The sequence below is a fragment of the Suncus etruscus genome, chromosome 5, assembly GCF_024139225.1.
Source record: "Suncus etruscus isolate mSunEtr1 chromosome 5, mSunEtr1.pri.cur, whole genome shotgun sequence".
Lineage (NCBI taxonomy): Eukaryota > Metazoa > Chordata > Mammalia > Eulipotyphla > Soricidae > Suncus > Suncus etruscus.
This window is the reverse complement of record NC_064852.1, coordinates 82,186,826-82,210,800: the sequence shown is the minus strand read 5'-3', so window position 1 is coordinate 82,210,800 and position 23,975 is coordinate 82,186,826. Positions and strand designations below refer to the sequence as shown.

General features: G+C 36.0%; 1 protein-coding gene across 3 annotated transcripts in view; it reads left to right on the top strand.

The window, feature by feature from the left end:
• The window catches only part of COBLL1 (cordon-bleu WH2 repeat protein like 1), a 181,015-nt gene extending 157,298 nt beyond the window's left edge, over window positions 1-23,717 (top strand). For 2 of the 3 annotated variants that reach the window (XM_049773782.1, XM_049773780.1), the window contains 5 exons: window positions 1,525-1,750; window positions 3,318-3,412; window positions 8,146-9,719; window positions 12,208-12,390; window positions 22,704-23,717. In XM_049773782.1, coding sequence (XP_049629739.1) covers window positions 1,525-1,750; window positions 3,318-3,412; window positions 8,146-9,719; window positions 12,208-12,390; window positions 22,704-22,790 — 2,165 coding nt within the window. In that variant the 3' untranslated portion in view covers window positions 22,791-23,717. Of the gene's footprint in view, window positions 1-1,524; window positions 1,751-3,317; window positions 3,413-8,142; window positions 9,720-12,207; window positions 12,391-22,703 lie in introns of all 3 variants that reach the window. The other variant, XM_049773781.1, reaches the window with a different exon arrangement.
• Window positions 23,718-23,975: the final 258 nt, after the last annotated feature.

Below are 23,975 nucleotides of genomic sequence, written 5' to 3'. Positions count from 1 at the left end.
TTAAAGTTGAATTTTACAGTAGTGTGAATATTCACTGTTTAGGATATTGTCTCCTTTACCCTGTTGATCATTTGTTGATGGCACTGACAAAATGATAAAATTCACTTTTATATAACAAATTGAAATTTTATACAGTGAAACATTAAACACTGAAAGGAATCATATATATAATATATACATATATACAATATATGTTAAATATTTAAATATAGTTTGTAGAGAAAAACATTAGGTAAAATATTTTTTATTTTTAAATATATTGAGAGCAAAAGAAGGAAATATCTACTTATATTGCATGCGTATACTATCTGACGATATAGAAAAAAATAACCGGGGGCCGGAGAGATAGCACAGTGGCAAGGCATTTGCCTTCCATGTGGCCAGACCCAGGATGGACCCAGGTTTTATCCCCGGCATCCCATATGGTCCCCAAGCCTGCCAGGAGCATCTTCAGAGTGCAGAGCCAGGAGTAACATGAGTGCCACCAGGTGTGGCCCAAAAAATAAAATAAAATTACCTCAGAATCAAAGATATCTGGTAATAAACTTAATTTTATTGTATTATGTTAATATTATCTGTATTTGAAGCATATAAATTGGTATACTTTAACCCATCTTGCATAGGAGATAGTTCAATGGTCTAGAGTCTGCATATCAGAGGTTTCAGTTTAATTCTGGCACTACATAGTTCCCTGGGTACCACCAAAGGTAACTTGTAAGCCCTGAGAGGTGAATCAGAGTTCCTAAACACTGCTGAGTGTAAGCCAGGAAAAACAAGTAAATAAATAAAAAAGCTCAAATAATTAATTCTCAGCTGTACTAAGTACTTATAATAGTGAGATTAAATTTTATATTGCACAAGTAAAATAGTATAAATGTCATGTAAACTATCAAAATCATATATTTTCCACTTACATTGAAAATTACTACATGAATATAAAAGCCATTCTGTTTGGAAAGTTTATTCTTGTTTGTTCAATTTTTTTTTTTGATGTGAAGAATCAAACCTAGGTTTCATAAATGTAAGAATGCACTTAACTAGTCTGTAGTCCCACTTGAAAGATTTTTTTTTTTTTTTGGTTTTTGGGGCACACCCAGCAGTGCTCAGTGGTTACTCCTGGCTCTATGCTCAGAAATCACTCCTGGCAGGTTCAGGGAACCATATGGGATGTCGGGATTCGAACCACCAACCTTCTGCACACAAGGCAAACACTTTACCACCGTGCTCTCTCTCCAGCCCCTTGAAAGAAAATTTTAAATAAGATAGCAGTTTGAGGTTTATTAACTTACCCTCTTTCTTCTACCATGAATAAATCTAGAGTGATTGAATATTATTTTTAGAAGTGCCTATATCTGCGATAATCTGATTATATGATAGCATGATTATCCACCATTAGCAAAGCATTTCATTCTTAGCTATGAACCTAGCAAATAATTATCTTTTTTAAAATACCTTCCTTGCCAGCATTATGTGGAATGGAGGACAGAAATTAATATTTAAGATTATATCTTCATTTCTTTTTAGCTGGAATAAGCTCTGATTTTAGCCTTGAAGAGATAGATGAAAAAGAAGAATTGAGTGAAGTGCCTAAAGATAAAGTTGAAAATCCCTCTCTGAAGTCACAGGATCTTCCTTTTGGATCTACTGATATAAGTACATCGAACACTGATCCTGACTCAGTCCTTGGCAGTGATAAGGAAGAGTCCTCACAAAACTGCAAAGAAAAACAAGCTAGAAACACAGATGGACAGTAAGTAGTGTGTGTGCCAGAAGTGTTTGTAACAGTTTGTCTAATTAATGCTTGTCTTCCGAAATATAAATCTAATATTTTAAACACAAAGGTAGCCATCCCTTTAGTTTATAATCTATCTCTCTGCATCATTATCAAAAATTTATTTAGTAAACTGCCTATTTGCATGTCTTTGTTTTGAAATAAAATCAAAATTGACAGTTCTGATATCACTGTGTCAGAAAATGTGTAACATGGGGCTGGAACAATAGTAAAGCAGTTAGATCATTTGCTTTACATGTAGCTGGTCCAAGTTCAGTAGCCAGTGACCTCTTTAGTCTCTGAACCCATTTAGGAGTGACTCCTGAGTTCATTGCCAGGAGTCACACCTGATCATCTCCAGGTGTGGCCCAAAAATACACAATCCGAGGGAAGGAGGGAGGGAAGGAGGGAGGGAGGGAGGGAAGGAGGGAGAGAGGGAGGGGGAGAAGAAAGGAAAGGAAAGAGGGAAGGATGGAGGAAGGAGGGAAGGAAGGGCGGAAAGAAGGAGGGAGGGGAGGAGGGAGGAAGGAAGGAAAGAGAGAGGGAGAGAGACTGGAAGGCTATAAAAAGTATTTAAATTCATATAGCCGGGGCTGGAGAGATAGTATGGAGGTAAGGCGTTTGCCTTTCTTGCAAAAGGACGGTGTTTCGAATCTTGGCATCCCATGTGGTCCCCTGTGCCTGCCAGGGACGATTTCTGAGCCTAGAGCCAAGAGTAACCCCTGAGCACTGTCGGGTGTGACCCAAAAACCAAAAAAAAAAAAAAAATTTTCATATAGCCCAAATAATTCACATTTTTGGACTTTATATATTTTACCTGTTATTTGACATAAATGAAGTGTTGATCTTCAGTTTTTAATAAATGTTCTTCAGTAATTTTTATTGGATGTTAAATAAAGCAGTTCTTTATATTAGGTTATAATGTTAACACACTAATGTTAACTGCCCTCAAATGTATGAAATAGAGATGCTTCCTGTACACTTGGTTTTCACAATTAAAAGTTGTAGTAGACCCAATTAATTGTGTTTGAATAATATGTTATTATGTAATATATGATTATAGATAATAATATAATGATAAATTATATATCATAATAAGTATATAATATTTATATTATAAATAAAACTGAATTAGAATGACAAAAATAAATAAATTTCATCAACGTTTTATTATAATTTTCATAGTATTGTTTCCAAAGTAAACTCTTCTATCGCAAAAAAAAATAATTGGTTCAGATCTTGATTAATCTATGACTAAAATGCTTCTCCTATTTTTCTTTTTATATAAGACAACCAGTATTAACAAAAGGATACTTTCTGGAGCAGTATTAGTTTAACCAAGCTTCTTAGATCTTTATAATAAACCATCAATAAAGCTAATATTTTATGGTAGTATTTCCTCTCAGTTGTATTTTTTTTTTGCTATTAAATTTCTTGCATTTTGCAGAAAGTTGTTATTCAATTCTATCTGTGTTTGGATATTATCACCTATGTTCTTGGTCTTTGTTTGGGATGAATATGTAACATGCAATATCATATTTTTCAGAGGACCATGTGTTATGGTGCATAATGCAAACATTCAAGAAAAGCTACCTGATAATATAAGAAACTTAAAGTCATTGGATCTTAAGCAAGATAATGGTGAGTTATAAACACACTAACAACAAACAATATTATCACACTTACTGTGTGCCTATGACTCTTCTCTTCCTCCACCTCCTTCTTTTTCTGCTTCTCTTCCTCTTCTTTTTCATCCTCCCTAGTTGTACCTTCTCCTCCCTCTTCCTCTCATTTCCCTTGTCCTTTCTTCCTTCCTCTCCCCTTCTTCCTCCTCCTTCCTTCCTTCTAACTTCCTTCTTCTATCTTGTCCCCCCACATCCAGTAGTACTCAGGGATTATCCTGGACCTGCACTCAGGGATGACTCCTGGCAGGCTTTCCGGGGCCACATGCTCTGCCTGTTTGCAGCATTGCCAGGATCAATCCTTAAGCAATCAAATTGGGAGTAGCCCCAGACTCTGTTGTGTGTGGCCTTAAGACCAAAATAGTAATAATAGAACTAAAATTTGTAAGTAACTTAAATCATATTAAATCAAACTATGCCTCAGAATTTACATTTGATTGATAATAACCTTTGTCAGCCTTAAAATAAATTTTCCTCATGTACATTAAGCCCAAGGCCTCATCTATTTGAGGCAGTTAATCTTCCATGAATCATACACTACTAGACTTGTTTTTAAAAATAGGAACTAGGCTTGATCTTCAAGCCTATGATCTCTCTTGAACACATATCTTGATTGCATGTCTAATTTTTTTGGTTTTGGAGAAGTCCATATTCTCTCTGGAACATATCCTTTATTTTTCTCCATTTTTTTCTAAGTAGGTTTCATTTAATAAAAACTATCTTACTTCATCAAAAAAAATAGAAATAGAAATAAGAAATAATTTCTGATCTCTGTAAAGTTGGGTTTTTTGGGGGATGGAGGATACTATACTCAGCTGTACTTGGATTATTCCTGGAAATGCAATCAGAAATCTCTTCTGGGGGCCAGTGAGGTGGCGCTAGAGGTAAGGTATCTGCCTTGCAAGCGCTAGCCAAGGAACGGACCACGTTTCGATCCCCCAGCGTCTCATATGGTCCCCCCAAGCCAGGGGCGATTTCTGAGTGCATAGCCAGGAGTAACCCCTGAGCATCAAATGGGTGGGCCCCCACCCCCCCCCCAAAAAAAAGAAATCACTTCTGATGGTGCTTACAAGTCCATATGGGATGCTAGGAATCAAGGTCAGATTGGCAATGCAAGGCAAGCACCCTACCTATTGTACCGTCTCCATGGTTTTTACTCTTTACTCTGTTGTTTTGGTAATGTCTACTTATTTGAGTCAATATCTTGACGGGCTGTACATGCTGGTATCAGTTTTGAGTAGGAGATATTGACAGACCAATTAAAAATTTACCTTTTCCTTCAATTGGTGATTCTTAGAAAATATATTGCCAACTGTTAGTGAATGTTTATACTAATTTTCATAAATGTTTGTAGATGAGTTGACTGATAAATATAGTAGTAAATTTTGGTTTCCAGAAATGACCATTATGAAGAATGATTACAAAATTCTTATGAGATTCAGGCCCAGAGCAATAGTACAGCAGTAGGACGTTTGCCTTGCACGCGGATGATACAGGACAGACCTCAGTTCTATCCCCAGTATCGCATATGGTCCCCATACCCAGGAGCAATTTCTGAGTGCATAGCCAGGAGTAAACCCTGAGTGTCACCAGGTGTGGCTCAAAAACAACAACAAATAGTCAATGGTAAGGAAAGTGTGATCCACCATAATTGTGAAAAATAAAGAGAAAAGAGCTGGAAGTTACAGCTCACCTCATGAAGCTCATCACAAACAGGGGTGAGTTTAGTTAGAGAAATGACTACGTTTTGAACTATCCTAATATTGAGAATGTACGAGGGAAATAGAAAGCCTGTCTAGAGTACAGGCGGGGGTTGGGTGGGGAGGAGGGAGATTTGGGACATTGGTGATGGGAATGTTTCACTGGTGATGGGTGGTGTTCTTTACATGACTGAAACCCAAACACAATCAAGTATGTAATAAAGTTGTTTAAATTAAAAAAAAAAGAAATAGGGAGACCTACAGTCTATAGATTAGAGGTTTTTATATAGTATTTAATGTGAAATCAAAGTTTACATTGAAAAATGTAGATGTTGGAACTAGAAAATCGTGGAAAAATGTTTTTATTGCATAAATAGAATATACCTGTATTTATTGAAAATAAGAAATAAGCAAGAACAAAGAAAGTATATTTAGATTTACTTTCTGATGGTAGGAGCTGTTTTTTAATATTGTTTCCTATTAGGAGCCATACATGCACTACTTTGCATATTGATATAAAAATATGAAACAAATATGTAAGAGCATAGGAAGAAATGTAGTTCTTTCTGATTTAATTATATTCTCTTAATTTTATAATCACAAAGCTCATTGTTATTCAGAAAAGAAGTCACTCATTCTGATAGTGGATTTGACAACATAGATACATGAAATATAACTATCAACAATACTATGAATCTTACTACGAAAATAAAATTATATATATGAATGTTTATAAAAAGAAGTACCTCAGACCATACATATGTTGATAATCAGTTATACTTTATTTAAGGGTAATAATGACACTCATTCTTTAAAGTATATATTCAGGGGCCAGAACAATATAGTACAATTGGTGGGGTACTTGCTTTGCATGCAGCAAACTTGGGTTCAGTCTCCAGCATCCCAAGTCCACCAGTACCCTAAACGAACCAGGATAGAATATTATCTGTGGGCCCGGAGAGATAGCACAGCGGCATTTGCCTTGCAAACGGCCGATCCAGGACCAAAGGTGATTGGTTCGAATCCCGGTGTCCCATATGGTCCCCCGTGCCTGCCAGGAGCTATTTCTGAGCAGACAGCCAGGAGTAACCCCTGAGCAATGCCGGGTGTGACCCAAAAAAAAAAAAAAGAATATTATCTGTACTTATTCCTGAGCACAAAGCCAGGAGCAATACTTGAGCACTGCCTAGTGCAGTCCAAAAATAAAACAATAAAAGTATATACCCAATATAGGAACTCTGCAATATAATATATATTATTAGTTATCTTGATGAAATAAATGTATGAGAGATTTAAATTGTATTTAGGGTTTAAAAAGACATTATAAGGATGTGGCTCAGTAGTAAAATGGATCCCTTGCATGTGTGAGACCCTGGATTTCAACAAAACAAAAATGTTTTGTGTACAGACCTGCTAAACAATATTTTAATATTTATGTTTTCTTTTATTAAAAATAAAAAATTTAAGTAATTTCTACATTTGTGCACAGTGAACTTTATATATTATAGGTAAGAGTAAATTGTGATAAAACTATATGAAATTTTTTATACCTTTCACTGTTTTACTACTAAAATCCACATTTCACTACTACCATAACAAGGTCCATTTCATCAGTAAGAAGTCACTAAGGATTTTGAAAACAAAAAAACAAAAAAACAAAAACCACTAGTGATCATCTAAAGAGATAGTGTTTTCTGATCATCTGAGTAGAAAAACTTAAGTATATACTGATCTTGCTAGTTGAGTGTACATAATGCATACTCAAAATCTGTTTTTTTTTTTTTTATGAAACCATCTTAGAACTCTCTGTTGCTACCCAGTTGCTTGGCAGCTGTGCTTTGTTACCTTCAATACTGACACATTATTTTCATTCTCATGAATTTAGAAGGAAAGTATTGCAGAAGAGATGTTGCTTTCTCTACTGGCCTCTGACATGATAAGAATAAAGATATCTTTAGACTGTAGAGAAAAATCAATATTTATGAGATTATTTTTATATAAGTGAAAGCACTCCCCTTATAATGAAAAAGTCTTTTAAAAGGCTTTAGGAAGGAAGGAGTACTAATGAGGAAGATAAATTGACTCTTTTTTTTTTTTTTTGTATTGTTTTGGGCCGCACTCTGTGGTACTCAGGTGTCACTCCTGGTATTGTTCAGGGTCAAACCTGAATGCAAGGCAAAGGCCCTATCCACTTGCTGTTGTTTCAGTTCCCAACACCTTAGACTCATTCTTATTCTTACACACTTTTTTTTTTGTTTGTTTTGTTATGTTTTGGGGCCACAGCCAGCGGTGCTCAGACTCTATGCTCAGGAATTACCCCTGGCGGGCAACCTTGGGGGATCACTTGGGATGCTGGGGATCAAACCTGGCTCAGCCTCCTGTATACTCATGCATATGTCCTACATACTGTACTATCACAATAGCCCCTCTTAGAAAATTTTAAATTCAGTTCTTAAAAGTAATATTTTTGTTGTCTGAATTAATTGAAAAATTTGTAGGGATTATTTATTAAAATAATAGGAATAAAAATAAAATATTAGGAATAAGTATACTAAAGACAAGAGAAAAAGATAATCATAATAATCTTTTAACTTACGAGTTTCTTTGCTTTAAAAATAAAATATGTGATCTTGATAAAAAAGCAAGAGAGAGAAACAAAGTTATCCTTACCAAGTGCTTGTTTTGAACGTTATGTACATATAAATGATATATGAAATGTAATATTCTCACCTTTTCATATTTGACCAGAGGGATTAAGTAATGTATTGTGGCTACACAGTTGTAATTAGTAAAGCCAGATGTCACACTTAGGTCTCTAAGATACCAAGCCCAGGCTGGTTTCTCTGTATACTATTATTTGCTTTTGTTATTTCATTGTAAATTACCTGTAGAAATTAAACCAACCTATTACTACTTGTCAAAGACCAGTATTGAAAACTTGAGTTTTCCTAGTTTTTTAAGGTACTTAACTTCATTTTTTTTCTCTCAGTAGATGAAAATAAAATAATTGTCCTTACAATGAACACAGAAGATATAAAAAATGGAGTGAGGAGGACAGAAATTACTGTAGGAGATGGTGCTAAAAATAACGGCGTGGACGTGGAAGTTGACAGACTCTCAAACAATGAGGCACATAAAACTCACACTGCTCAAAATTATAAGGAAAATGATCTAGCTATTTCAATAACACCAGATCAAAAACTAAATCGGTCCAGTATAGAAAAGACAAAAATGCAGGATGCAGCAATTCAGACAGCCCCTCCTTCTTCTAACAGTTTTGATGGAAATAACAAAATCCTAAATTTGAGTAATGCCAGAGTTGAAGAAAACATACAAGCCTTGAATAATGACAAATCAATTCAGCATTCATCTTTAAATTCACAGGATTTTGTAGATACATTCAGAAAATTAAGAAATCAGAGTTCCCTCAGTGTAGATGCAGAACATCAGTTTACCATAAAAGATCCCATTTATGCACATGGTAATGGTGATCTTTTGCCTCCTGTTGATGAGATTGATAAAAATTCTACTGCCTTTAATATGAAGAATTATCCACTTTACAGACAAGACTCCAATCCCAGACCCAAACCATCAAATGAAATTACAAGAGATTACATACCCAAAATTGGAATGACAACTTATAAAATAGTACCACCCAAATCCCTGGAAATGCTGAAAGATTGTGATTCAGAATCTATAGATCATAAAGATGACCAGGAAAGACATTTTTCAAGAAAAACACACTGTCATCAGAATGTGGAAGATACTACAATCCAATCAGAAGATGCTGTTCTTTCTGAAAATCCAAAGGAGAGCCAGTCAGATTCTAAACAAATCCTTCTCCAGAAAACAGACCCTCTGGTGCACACTACCGATCGCTCACCACTTAGCCCCACAATGAATCTTTCGAAACCCGCTTCTAGAATGATAAGAGACACTGGCGTCATTCCCTTTGCACCCAAGTTGGAAGATATAAACAATATTTTGGAATCAAAAATTAAACCTCAAATTTCAAACCCTCAGGCCAAACCGAGTTCTTTTTTTTTGCAGATGCAGAAAAGAGCATCAGGCCACTATGTAACATCTGCAGCTTCTAAAAGTGTTCACTCTGTGCCTAATCCTGTGCAAAGGGAAAAAACACAAAAAGAAACGGAAAGGAGCCCTCTGTCTTCTCCAGAGCAAATGCATCCTACCTTAAGTAAAACTGTTCACTCTCCTCCACCTTTGTCGCCTAGTAAGTCCATTGATAATGGCAGCTGCAGTCAGAAGCCTAAGGAAAGCTCTCCTCCTCCCATTGCACCAAAACCTGCAGCTCTTCTCTCAAGTCAATTCTCATCTTTAAATCTGAAGACTTTGAAAACTTTTGGAGCCCCAAGACCTTATTCAAGCTCTGCTCCTTCTCCTTTTGCCCTGGCTGTGGTGAAAAGGTCTCAGTCTTTCAGTAAAGCACCTGTGGGACCCTGTAGTGACAGTGCCTCCACCCCACCCCCCACTGAGACACTGGAAGGAAAGCCACTGCCTGCGAATTCCTGCAAGGACAGTTCACAGCTCTGTGTCACGGATAAGGTAAATGTTACTGCTTTAAAAACAAGTAATTCTTGTACGACATGCTTGAAATGGTGTTAACAAGCTTATCCTTATGTTTGTGTTTCTTTTTTTTTTTTTTTTTTTTTTTTTTTTTTTTGGTTTTTGGGCCACACCCTGTGACGCTCAGGGGTTACTCCTGGCTATGCGCTCAGAAGTTGCTCCTGGCTTCTTGGGGGACCATATGGGACGCCGGGGAATCGAACCGCAGTCCGTCCTAGGCTAGCGCAGGCAAGGCAGGCACCTTACCTCCAGCGCCACCGCCCGGCCCCTTGTTTGTGTTTCTTATCTGTGATTTCATACCTAACTAATGTAAAGATAGTGTTGGAAAGAGTGCTTATACAATCCTAACCACTACTGTCATAATATAACTTGATCAAGTATTGTTCCATCATTATCTGTGACATTTAGCCCATCTTCCGCCTTCTCTCCCTTTTCCCCTTTTCTTCCTTCCCTTTCTTCCCTCCTTCCCTCTCTTCCCCCTCCCTTCTTCCTTCCCTCCTTTCTTCCTTCTCCCTCTCTCCTTCCTTCCTTTTCTGGCTTCCTCTTCCTTCCCCCTCTCTCCTTCCTTCCTTTTCTGGCTTCCTTCCTTCTTCCTTGCTTGCTTGCTTTCTTCCCTCCTACCTTTCCCCCCTCTTTCCTTTCCTTCTTCTTTCCTTTCTTTCTTTCTTCCTTCCTTCCTTCCCTCCTTCCTTCCTTTCTTCCTTCTTTCCTCCCTCCCTCTCTTCCTTTCTTCCTACCTTCCTTCCTCACCCTTCCTTCCTCCTCACCCTTCTTTCCTCCTGACAAAAATCAATGTATGCACTCTACCACTGAGTCATAATCCTAACCCTTTGCAAATATTACTTTTATTATTATGTCTTGGTAACTTGCTCACAGTATTGTTAACATTTATGGTTTGACACACACAGCTACTATACTTTATCATTAAAGTGCCGAAGACCTTCTATAAGTTAATAAATATTTTAATATTTCTTTGTTTATAAATTTTCTGATGTACTAGTTATAGTTCTGTCTTCTTGCATTTTGATTAATTCAGCTTATTCTTAACTGTCCAAGATACTCTATTACTGTAATCTACAGTACATAACAGTAATATACAATGCAATATAACATCAAAATAAATCACATGCATTTATAGGCACACTAGCTGTGTCAAAGACTAAAGAGACAAGCATTTCTCATCTGTTTTTCTCTATCATAAGCATTCATGTTCAGCTAATATTTCACATATAATTAAATTCAAAGTAAAGTTTATGTAATTTACATTTTTCTTATTATGTTAATTCATTGTCAATTTATATAATTATGTATATTTTGGCCAAAATAGCATTTAATATCTAAACCTTAATAATTTACAAAAGATGATGTACTGACCTTGTTATATGAACTGACTGCTATAACTTGCTCAATTCAAGTAGTATATTCAAAGGATAGAATAAAATGCACAGTAAGATCATGGTTAACTAAACGTAGTTTTTGAAAAATGATTCGTATACTCTTTACTTGGTGTTTAAAAAATACTTTCATAGCTGCCTGACAGTTCCAGAAGTATTTTATTTTTTTAAATATCACTAAGTAACAGAATCTTTCCATAAATTTAAAACAATATTTATCTTGAAAATATTTCTTTATATATCTCACATTATGTTTATTACTGTTATAATATCAGGGAAAGATTATGATACAGAGATTAATTCTTGAAAATGAAGCCTGTGATTTTTCTTAGAATGGAATACCATTACTAAACAACAGATGCTTGATTTAGATAATATAATTTTTGAGTTGCTGCCTGAGCTCTGTTTTGTTAATCTTTTGTAATGATATTTATATGGCAGTTTGGAAAAGAATTTTAAAATTTTGGGGCAGGATTTTATCAGTGGTTCCCAAATCATCTACTAAATATTCCTTTTAAAAGTGCTTAAACTTAATTAAGGAGTTTATTTTAATAAAATTTTATATTCTATTTTTAACTTTTAGTTGATATGGAGAATTTGAGAAATAATATCAACAGTCCCTGCCATTTACAAAATAAAAATAAATTGTTGACATACAGTTATTTATTAATTTTCTATTATCAAAAATAATTTTATAATATGTGAGAATTATGAAAATGCATTATCTTTTTGTCTGATTAATTTTTCATTATGAATTTTTCTCTTCCTGCTAGCTCTATAGAAATACGAATTATTTGACTTAAAGATAGTATTTTACCATTGCTTTTATGAAACAGAGAATTACTACCCTCCTTCTTTACCTTCTGAGTTCAGGAAAAAGGAAAGCAATGCTGTGTCTGCCAGCTGAGCTCTAAGAGATGGGATTTTAGTGGGTGAGGAAATAGTGCTGTATCTGAAATAGCACTGTGACAATGGTGATTTTTAAAGGACTATTGATAATGGGGGAAAGTACCTTTTTTAAATGACCCATTCTTTATTTGGAATCCATAAAAAAATTGCATTCAATTTTATAGGAAAATGAATCTGCATATAATGAACAGAATTCCCAGATACTATCTTCAGCTGACTGTCCAACATTCCCCCTTAAGAGACAAAGTTCTCTAACATTCCAGAACTCCAGCTTAGACCCAGAACAGATCCGGCTGAGTTTGCTGACTGCAATCCGTTCAGGAGAGGCGGCTGCCAAATTGAAAAGGGTATGTTTTCTTTATCAGATAACTGACGGTGGGTTTATTTTCAACACCGTCAACCTAATACTTAGCGGAAATTGTTTTCTGGCATTTAAATCTGAAAAGGTAAGATGCCAAAATTTATTCTTATGTCAGGGGTCATTTTGGAAGTTAAGATGAGAGAGTCCAGATTCTTATACAAACTTATAAATATATCAGATCTGTTTCCACTATACAGGCCAGGTGCAGAAATGGGATTTACTTGTTAGTATATAACTATATATAGCAAGTGCCCTGGGCACATTACTTCAAGAAAAGCTTAAGTTAGCCCATCAAAAATTTTTTTGGAAAAATCCTTCCTATTCCAGAAAAGGTACAGTACTGACAACTGTTTTCAGTTGTAGGTTCTATGGTGATGACAGTTATTGCCTTAAATGGGAGGTGATGGGAGTTTTATAAATTAAACAAAAACATATACAGAAAATAGAAAACTTTATAAGACCTAATACAAAAAATCCAAGTCTTACTGAAGTCTTACAGGTCACAGCCTGTCCTCAATGATGTGTGGAAGGGCTGCAGGATAGGAGGTATGTAAGCTGCTTAGGACAAAAACCACCCTTGTGGTGCCATGGGCATTTCCTGGCACAAAAGTTTCCTCCCTATTATGCCTTCAGTCAGTGAAAGAAAACGTGGTGTTGTCTTGAAAGTGGGCCTTCCAATTTAGCTTCCTTGGGGCTTCTCCCAATCGGTCTTCCTGTTCTCTATATCAACCTGTTTGAAAGTTCCTCAACCCTTAAGACAAAGACAATGCTTACCATTCTACTAATTTCCAACTCTTTCATATTGTGAATTCCTTATGTAACTGATTTGGAAACAATGTGAAAAGATTCAGAGCTGTTGAGAAAACACTGAGCTCAAAAGAAGAAAAAAAAAAAAAACAGCCAAGGATCAGGAATACTGCACACAGGAAGAAGGAGGCATGGACAGTCTTTCTAACTGCAACAGTGTGTTTCCTCTGTGCTTTTTGTAGGCATAGGAATGACAGCTTCTTTCCTAAGACTTGGCACTCCATCTGGGCAAAGTAGGAGACCAAGAAAAATATTGTATTCCTGTAGGAGTGGAGGAAATATAAAGAAATAATTTAGATAAGTATTTAAATCCATAAAATATGGATTTAATACAATTAAATTAATAAATTTAATAAAGCAAATTAATTTAATTTAATTAATTAATTTAATAAATTAATATAATTAAATGTGGGTGCCAGGCAGATTTTGGAAAAACAAATGTAGTTCTCAATATCAAAATTTGCACTTCAGGGGCCAAGAGACAGACAGTTCAAGGGTTAAGGCACTTGCCTGTATATAACTAACCTAAGTTTGAAACCTTGACATTACATAATGTTTTCTCAGTACCAAGGGGTGACTCCTGGGCTCAAAGCCAGTAATAGTCCCAGGGCACTACCCAATGTAGCCTATAAAACCCAAAGGGAAAAATGGTATTTTAACAATAAATTTCACCATAGAATTACCTACATCCTAATTTGGGGTGTGATTTTTTTTTAACTTTCTTTGATTCCCCCTTTTCTCTCTTCTGATATTTTCTAAATAATTATTTTTACACAAAATTTATTTTAATTGGTACTTAGTATGACTGAAGATGTGGCACATGACTCATGTCAGACCCTGGATTCAATCCCCTGAATCTACCAAAAAAATACAAGATTCTGAACAATTTCTATCGTTTCTATTTGAGTCATGGCATTAATATTTTGTGGGAAATAAGCTTATTTAATAAATAGCATGTTCACATTTTTAAAGTGTCTCTAATTTTTATCTTATAAATTAAGAATGTGTGCTTCAGATCAATCTTCTGATTTAAACCTTTATCAGTAACTTTTTATGAACATTTTTTAAGAACATAAATATGGGGGACAGGAGAGATAGCACAGCATAGGGCGTTTGCTTTGCAAGCAGCTGACCCAGGACCAAAGTTGGTTTAAATCCGGCATACCATGTGGTCCCTTGTGCCTGCCAGGAGCAATTTCTGAGCAGATGCCCAGGAGTAACCCCCCAATGCCACCAGGTGTGACCCCCCCCCTCCCCACAAAAAAAGGAAGAAGAACATAAGTATGAAGCCTTGTATTAGCTTCTAGCAATACCAAAATGAGTAAAATGAAGCCTTTGCCCTTGGGGCATTTACTACCTGGGATTAAGACACAGTGGTTTATCTGGTATATCAGGTTCTCAAGAAAACTAAATATTATAGAAGAAAACAGCAATATCTTTAAGTCAGTAGGTTCATTGATCTGTTGCAATGAATAAATTGAGGTGTTTAGTACATTTGAAATGCCTTTTAATCCAACATAGTTTAATTGGTATGAAATTGTACAGGGGCCCAAATGACAGACAGCACAGCAGGTTGGGTTTGATTCACAGGATCTCATATAATCCTTCAAGCTCTGCCAGTACTTATTCCTAAGTGCAGAGCGGAGGTAACCCATGAGCATTGCCAGGTGCAGCACCAAAACAAAAACAAACAAAAAATAAAAGCTGGATATATGATGTATTATGGGCTTTGAGTTGAGAGCCTTTTCACACATAAACTTATTAATTCCCAAATTTGAATGTAAATCAGTATAGAAAGCATGCAATATATGATGGCCCTATAATTATAATCTATAACTCATAACTTTAGGTACTATGGTATCTTAACTTTAGATCTTTTACTAGAAGGTTATGAATAGTGTTAAGTCTGTAGAGTTCCAGCTTCAAAAAATGTGTTGTCATTTGTTTGGGTCCAGTGGTGATCAGGGGCTACTCGTAGCAGTGCAAGATGTTATTTCTAGCATTGCTTGCAGCACCATGCAATTCCAGGGATTGAACCCAGGCCTCCTGTGTGTCAGCATGTGCTCTAGCCCATATAGCTATCTCCCTAATCTCAAAATTTGGTTTGGGACCCTGAGAGATAGTATAGTGGCATTAAATACAAGGCATTAAGATACTGAAAGAAGAGAATATATATAGCCATAAATTATAGATAAACCAACAAATATTTTTGTAAAATTTGGCAGCATGTGAAACTAAATTATATTAGACATGCATATGTATGTACTTTTAAGTTTTTTAACCCCATCTAGTTTTTTTTCAGCATCTTCTCCCAGTTTAGGATTTACGTTGGTCAGATTAGTGCCTTGGAACCGTAAGTGCCATGGATAGAACCCAAGACTCACATGCAGGACATAGACATAGTGCTCTATGCCTTGATCCTAGCAGTAGCTTTTATAAACAAGAAATTAGGGGCTGGAGCAACAGCACAGTAGGTAGGGCGTTTGTACTTGACTGACCTAAGCTCAATCCCCAATACCACATATGGTCCCCTGAGCCTGCCAGAGTTATTTCTGAGCACAGAGCTAGGAGTAACCTGAGTGCCCACTAGGTGTGGCTGAAAAACAAACAAGAAAACCAAAAAAATAAAAGCAAGGAATTAATTATAAAAATTATTAGCTGTTCTCCCAGGACCATAAAGACTCCATCCTAGGCTCCATCCTTTGACCTGTGCAAATACCAAGATCTCTAGCTACAGAGGCATGATTTTATCATTCACGACAGAACAGAAAGTTTCCAGACACCACAAAAGGACCCAGGAGAGAGTAAAAAGAGCATGTATGGAGCCTGTAGTTATTCCCATGACAGTATACTTCAAGGGCGGAGAAACCTTATATCTCTTAGGCCAAGGAAATTTCCTTTGGGATCTCCCCAATATTTACTGTGCCTATGCAAGAAAAAAAAAACGAGAAGCACAAATTAATTTTTTTAATCTTGTTATTGTTGATTGTTGGGGTTTGTTTTGTGCTTTGTTTTTATTTCAGGACTGTGGTTATTATGTGGTTGTTGTCTATATTGCTGTGATGCTTGTCAAGTTTTTGTTTGATTTTTTTTAATCTTTCTTTTTGTATTGTTATGTTTTTCTTCCTTTTCCCCTTTCGTCTCTTAAATTGATAGTTATAACCTCGAAGGACTCCTCCCATTTTTTGCTTGTTTGATTTTTGCCCCATTTTATTTTTTTTATTATTATTTTTTCATTCCCTCAAATAGAACCACATAACTTAAACCATCTTATTCTGCCTCACAAATTGAGAGGAAATAATGAAGGATACCAAGACCGAACAGTTGTATGAACATTAAATAGAAATAAAAAAATGATCAGACTTAAACACCAAATCCAAAGCCAATGATAAAAAGAATCGATACCCAATTTACAACATGCTAGACACAGAGGGGACCACTTATATTAGCATCCCGGGGGGTAAAAAAGGAGGATATGGGATGCATGCTGGGAACAGGGGTTGAAGGATGACAACATTGGTGGTGAGAATGCCCCTGATTCAATGTCACTATGTACATAAAAATATTACTGTGAAAGATTTGTAATCCACTTTGGTCAAAATAAAAAAAATTTAAAAAAATATTAGTTGTTGGGGCTGGAACAATAGCACAGCAGCAAGGCCTTGCAGTGGCCAACACAGGATGGACCCTGGTTCAAATTCCAGCATCCCATATGGTACCCCTAGCCTGTCAGGAGGACTTTTGAGTGAAAATCCAGAAGTAATTCCTGAGCGCTGCCAGATGTGACCCAAAAACAAAACAAACAAAAATATTATTAGTTGTTACTTATGAAGGGAAATAAAAATAGTTGTTGATCTTAGAAGGCAAGATAGATATAAAATTTAATGAAAGGCCAAAATATAAATGACTGAGATAAATGCTATCTTAATTTGATCCTTATTAATTATCTACATTAATGGGAAAACTGTAATGAAGGAATATTAAAGTCAAATAAAGACAAGTAATTTACTAGAGGTATTCTCTTTTGTGACCTGGCTGACAGTGTTCATTATTCCTGGACTAGTATCCTTTTCTTTATATGTATTATGCATTCCAAAATTGTCACTTGTGTTAAAAATGAACACAAAGGCTCAAATTTCTGTGATCTTTGCTTAAGTTCCATCTTTCTGTCCAGTATGGAACATTGACCCTGATTTGTTTTACATCCTGACATTTCCTCTAGAGAGCAACAGTTGTAATGCTAAATAAATCTCCAGTAATTTTGACAGTAGCTGTAGATCATTCACCAGAAACTTGGCTCTTTGTTTGCCTGTGTTTGAGCACCCAAGTGTTCCATTTAATTTCAGGTACCACTCTGCCATATGGCTCTGTTTCATACAAATGCAATTAGAACAATTATCTAGTTGTACTGTGTTGTAAAAACAGTTGTTAGCATGCCATGGTTTTCTCTATTTATTGAGATTTATTTTCTTTTTTGATGGGGAGAGAACACCTAGTGGTATTGAGGTTGGCTTTGTGTCCAGAAATTACTTCTGGTGTGCTCAGGGGACCATATGGGGTGCCAGGCATAAGACCCAAGTCAAATGTGTGCAAAATAAGTACTTTCTCTCCAGCCCCCTCTTAAGGTTTATTTTCTACCAGACCTCTTCTCAACCCTCTTAAGGTTACAAAGCTTTGTCATCTTTTTATAAAGCTTTAGTTAATCTAACTTTATATATGAATCAGAAAATTGTTTTCAAAGAATAAGGCAGATAGGCACTCCATTATCTTTGTTTTGTCTTTTTTTGTTTGTTTGTTTGTTTGTTTTATTTTTGGACATATTCAGTATGTATTCAGGACTTTGCCCTAGCTCTTTGCTCAGGAATCACAACTTAATGTTTATATTCTCTCTCTCTCTCTTTCTCTCTCTCTCTCACTCTCTCTTTATCTCTCTCCAACTCTCCTCTCTCTCCCTCTCTCTAATCAACTTTTGTTAATACAAGAAATTCTTTTACTTCTTTTTTGCTCTTATGGTGCTTCAATTTTAAAGGTTTTTATACTATTACCAATATAATATAGATTTGTAAAAGTATGAAAAATGGGACTGGGGCCATAGCACAGCAGTAGGGCATATGCCTTGCATGCAACTGACCCAGAATGGACCTGGGTTTGATCCCTGACATCCCATATATGCCCCCTCCCCCCGAGCCAGGACCAATTTTTGTGCACATAGCCAGGAGTAATCCCTGAGCATCACCAGGCATGGCTTATAAACCAAAAACAAACAAAAAATAAAGTATGAAAATTGACAAATCGTTAGTACTTGATTTGTTTCCTCAGAATTTAAAATTTTCCTTCTGCAGAATAGAAGCCTGGGGGATCTGAAACTAGATTAAGTCATTTAGGATCTCTCTGCCTTAATTGGTCTTTTAAATTCCTGTTTCCTTCTGTGAATCTGAACAATACAAGGGTTTTAGATCAGCAGTTCTTTTATTTTATTTTATGTTAAAAATAAATGGCAGTTTTATAGTTAATCCTTCTTATAGAAATCAAGACTGAATATTCCTGAAAATTCTTTAGATTTCAAGGATAGACAGTCAACTACTGGATATATATTTATCAGTAAATTCTTAAAAGTTACTTTTTAAAGATATTCATTATTTTGTTTTTGGGTCACACCTGGCAGCAGCGCTCAGGGGTTACTACTGGCTCTGTGCTCAGAAAGCACTCCTGGCAGGCTCGGGGGACCATATGGGTGCCAGGATTCGAACCACCATCTGTCCTGGGTCAGCTGTGTGCAAGGCAAACGCTATCTCTCCGGCCCCCAAAGAAGTCCATTAAGTGTGTTAATTTCATTGTTGAAATAAGCAGTATTTTTATATTATAAATATTTGTCTGATATTACCATATTCTGTTACAAAATATGTATCTATACTATACTAAGCACTAAACAGAAATATAGAGCAACATTAAATTAGGTAAGCTATTTGGCCTCAGAAAAAATTATAGAATAATCAGAATAAATATTCTGATGATGTATTTTGTGTTTAGAAAAATTGTAGACAAAAGTTTAAGTATCAGACAAAATGACATTTCTGGGGAAGACCAATTCCACTCCAATTGAGCTGGATCTAGCCTTTGTGGCACCCTAGCCACCACCAAGTTAGTGTGTGATCTCTGGAGCCACAGGGATTCGTAGTACTAAAACTTTAGACCCTATCATTAAATGTAAAAAGCCTGATGGCCTGAGGATTGTTAGGACCATCCAGGCCCCTGAGAACTACTTTGGGGTTTCCCAAAATTATACAAATACAATTTCCCCAAATTGTATTTGTAATTTCCCAAAATTACTCAGACCAGTTAATTACGTTTCCAGGGCACTCCTGTAATAAGTATTCATATTTTATAGACTTTCTAAAATATTAAATTGTAAAATATTAATAAATGTTTCCTTGAAGTTTTCCATTACATATATATTTATGCAACTTTTAAAGACTACATAGTTTTCTATTACATCTGTTCTTATGTGAATTTTAAAAACTACATAGTATTTAACTATATAAGCCATAGGTTTTTGTTTCTGAAAAAATGAAAACTGAACAATTTTACTCTAGTTTTACTCTATAATTGGTATGGCGATGAATATCTTGCAGTTATTTAAGATTATTATTGTGCAATTTAAATGTTTAGAACAAATTCATATAATTTGACAAAGAATTATGAGTATTACAATATGGGAATCACAAAAAAATATCTTTAACATCTTTTAGATACTGTAATTGGCCCAAACACACTATTTCCACCCAGGGAAAATGGGTCTAGAGCAAGGGTTGCTTGAGGAAATAATCCAAACAAAGCTGAGAGTATAGGAAGGAAGGAAGGAAGGAAGGAAGGAAGGAAGGAAGGAAGGAAGGAAGGAAGGAAGGAAGGAAGGAAGGAAGGAAGGAAGGAAGGAAGGAAGGAAGGAAGGAAAGGAGGAAGGAAGGAAAGGAGGAAGGGAGGAAGGGAGGGAGGGAGGGAGGGAGGGAGGGAGGGAGGGAGGGAGGGAGGGAGGGAGGGAGGGAAGGAGGGAGGGAGGGAGGGAGGGAGGGAGGGAAGGAGGAAGGGAGGGAGGGATGGGGAGGAGAGGGAGGAGGGAGAGAGAGAGAGAGAGAGAGAGAGAGAGAGAGAGAGAGAGAGGGGGGGGGGTCGAAGAGTGGCACAAGCAGTAAGGTGCCTGCTTTGCCCGCTCTAGCCAAGGATGGACCACAGTTCCGTCCCCAGGTGTCCTATATGGTCCCCCAAGCCAAGAGCGATTTCTGAGCTCATAGCCAGGAGTAACCCCTGAGCATCACCGGGTATAGCCCAAAAAGAAAAAAAAAAAGAAAATTAAAGAAGAAAGAAGAAAGGGAAGAAGGAAAGAATAGGAAGGAAGGAAGGAAGGAAGGAAGGAAGGAAGGAAGGAAGGAAGGAAGGAAGGAAGGAAGGGAGGGAGGGAGGGAGGGAGGGAGGGAGGGAGGGAGGGAGGGAGGGAGGGAGGGAGGGAGGGAGGGAGGGAGGGAGGGAGGGGAAGGAAAAGGAAGGAAACCAGAGAGAGAGAAAGTAGAGGTAAAGGAAAGGAAAGAACAGACCACCCACTGGCAGGGTAGTAAAAAACAGAAGGCCTATCCTGAGCCAGTCCTGCCCAGGTTTGCTTGAAACATGCCAAAACAGGAAAAAAAAATCTGTTTTGGGTAAAACTACATTGAAAAACAGATACAAAGAAACCACAGATTATTTTTGTTTTGTGTGGAACCAAGTTATAAATTGTAACCAGCAGATACAGATTACATAATGAAAAGTTATTACCTATTTATGTTTGTTCGCTATATAGAAAGAAATCACACATGAATACTAAACAGAAAGATTATTTTTCTTGTGCTTAGTGTCAATTTTTCATCTAGTCATTTTAAATGGGGTATTTTGCATTTCATCTTCTACTCATATGCTGGTCAAGAAAATTAATATGAGAGAGGAGACAGCTCAGAGACTCGAGTGTATACTTTGATTGAGAGAGTCCTAGGTTGCATGATAACAGTCCCTTGAGCACTGACAGAAGAGACTTTAGGGTATGGCAAAAACAAAACAAAATTGTTTAGCAGATAAACAGCCCCCTCCTGTTAAGAGAAAATTTAAACAAAGTGTTTGGAGAAGAGATAGTACAGTGGGTAAGACATTTGCTTTATATGTTACTGACCCACATTCATTCCTCAGCACCCCATATTGTCCACCAGGAGGTATCATAGAGCATAGAGCCAGGAGTAAGCCCTGAATATCAACAAGTGTGGCTTACCCTAGCCCAAAGTAAAACAAATCCAAACAAAAGCAATTTGATGGAGGTAAAGGTGACTCTCAGGTAAACTGGGGAGCCCTACCAAACAAGTCTCAGTTCAAAGGAATAGTGGCTCAATGCATGGTCCAAGGATTTACCAGGCCACCCCAGTAAGGCTCTAGTGACTCCAGAACTGCACTGAGTGAAGTGGGGGTAAGTGGTATGTATATGCTGCCACAGTCAGCTGCAAGCAAAACAGTACTACTGTTAACTACTAGCTAACCTTTGTACAATCTCTCCAACCTCCCAAACCAAATTTAAATTTTTATTTTCTTTTTCGACAACTTACCCTAATAACTAGACAGAATTTAAGACCTTTTGCACTTAAGTTGTCTTCTTAGGAAAAAAACAAGTTTGGCTTTGTCCTAAATTAATAAAATTATAACCTACAGACAACATATAATTTTATGCACAACATTATTAAAACATTATAATTAGTTACTATTCAGAATCCAGACTAATTTTCTTGAATTCTTCTAAATAATGTTGAAGTTTCAAGCTATGTCAGAAATTCTTGCTTCAGTGTTTTTCATTATCTTACAAAACATTTTGTAAAGAGAAGACTACATAAATTTGTAACTTATAAATTTACATAATGAAAATAATTGTCTGCAATTGTTTTAGCATAATAGTCACAGATTCATCCTTAGGCCTTCAGCATGCGAGCATTTTAAAAACTAAATGGTCTCTTTTTTTCTCATAAATAGAAAGGGACCTGGAAGGGGAACTTCATGTTAATGCATATGTTCAACACAACAATCACAAAATTTACTGCTCTGTAGAAATACTTTGCTTTTCTTCATTTTCAGGGGCATTTGTGGTGAGGCCGAATTAATCTCGCTAAAAATGCTCTTTAACAGCTTGGCCCACAGTCTGTTTGTGCTGCTGTCCTTTGAATTGATTTGGTAATTTTGTAAAGACAAAGATGTGCTAATGGATTATTTAACTTGTTTGTTGTGAAAATAACAACTCTCATTTTTAATTTCATAGGAGAGTTAATATTTATTCCTGATTATTTGAAATTAAGTAAATAACATTTTATTGGCAATTTATTGAATAAAATGAATAATTAAGCTGGAATTAAGTAGGATCATTGTTGAAAATTGTACAGCTGTCCCATGATAAATCGACAGGCACAACATGTGCTTCTTTTTCCCTCTCAGGTTGCTGCTCCATCAAATACAATCTCTGTGACTGGTCGGTCAGGACTCAGCCATTCCACAACCTCTGATGCCCAGGATGACCATTAGATGCCCTGTGTACCGGCACTTCTCCACCACCACTGCATAGGACAACTTCAGACAAATGAAGAATGTTGGCCAAATGTATATTTAGATGTACCCTAATATATTATCTACAGATCATGAGCTTGTACTGTGGCTACGAATGGCCAAAAGAATCAGCAGAATTTATAATTTATAATAATATTTTCCCCTGTATTTGCCTTAGAGCTGAATTTGCTGCTTTAGAACTTTAAGACAGATGTTAATGATTTTCTTTTTTTTTTTAAATGAGAAATTGTCACTTTTTGTTGATTTCACTTATTGACACATTTGTCTACAATGGTGACTTAGACAAAAGGATATTCATAGACTATTTGTATGACACATAGAAACTAACTTATAAGTGATAGATCTGACATCTGCTGCCTCAGTGTTATAATTTAATCAGAAATGCTTATAAATTATATTAATGCCTGTTTGGAGCTGTCCATAAATGATATCAAATAAATATATTCAGTTCAACTGTTAATTTCAATGATGAATCATGTACTATGCAACCCTTATTTTGTACACTCTTTATATAATTATAAACTTACTGTCAAATTTATGGAAAACATAGTATTTTGATATTTTATTAATGTGGAATACTTGTTTTTTAATCTTTAGAACTTAAATTGCACAAGATGAGTTTTAAATATTTTTATGTATATAAGTATGACATCATTCCACAGATATAATACATTGTATGTACCAGAAGCCTTAAAAATCTTCCTGTGATAAAGTTGAATATATTGTGACAATTATTTCACATTTGTTAGCTAGTGAAGAATAGGAGTTAGTTTACATCCATATTGGAAAACTTAAGAGACTACTTGGAGGGTCCAGGAATCCTAGTTTTAATTAAAGTGAAATGATAAAGTCATTATAAGCTGAGATGCTAATATTCTAAATAATAATATATATTTACTTTAATGTTAAAATTGTTAAGCAAAGCATTCCTAATTTGTTGGCTTATCACTGTTCTGGAATTTAGAGCCATTTGATGTTCTATTCCTCTTTAAGAATTAAATTGCTCACTTATTCTAAAAGCTTTGTCAAACAAGTTGATGTTGGTATACTGTAAAGCTACTAGAGTATATTTTGTCTCTGGAAAATATGTTGATTTTTAGCCCCATGTTTAATAAAAAGATAGTTATATACTTGTGACAGCAT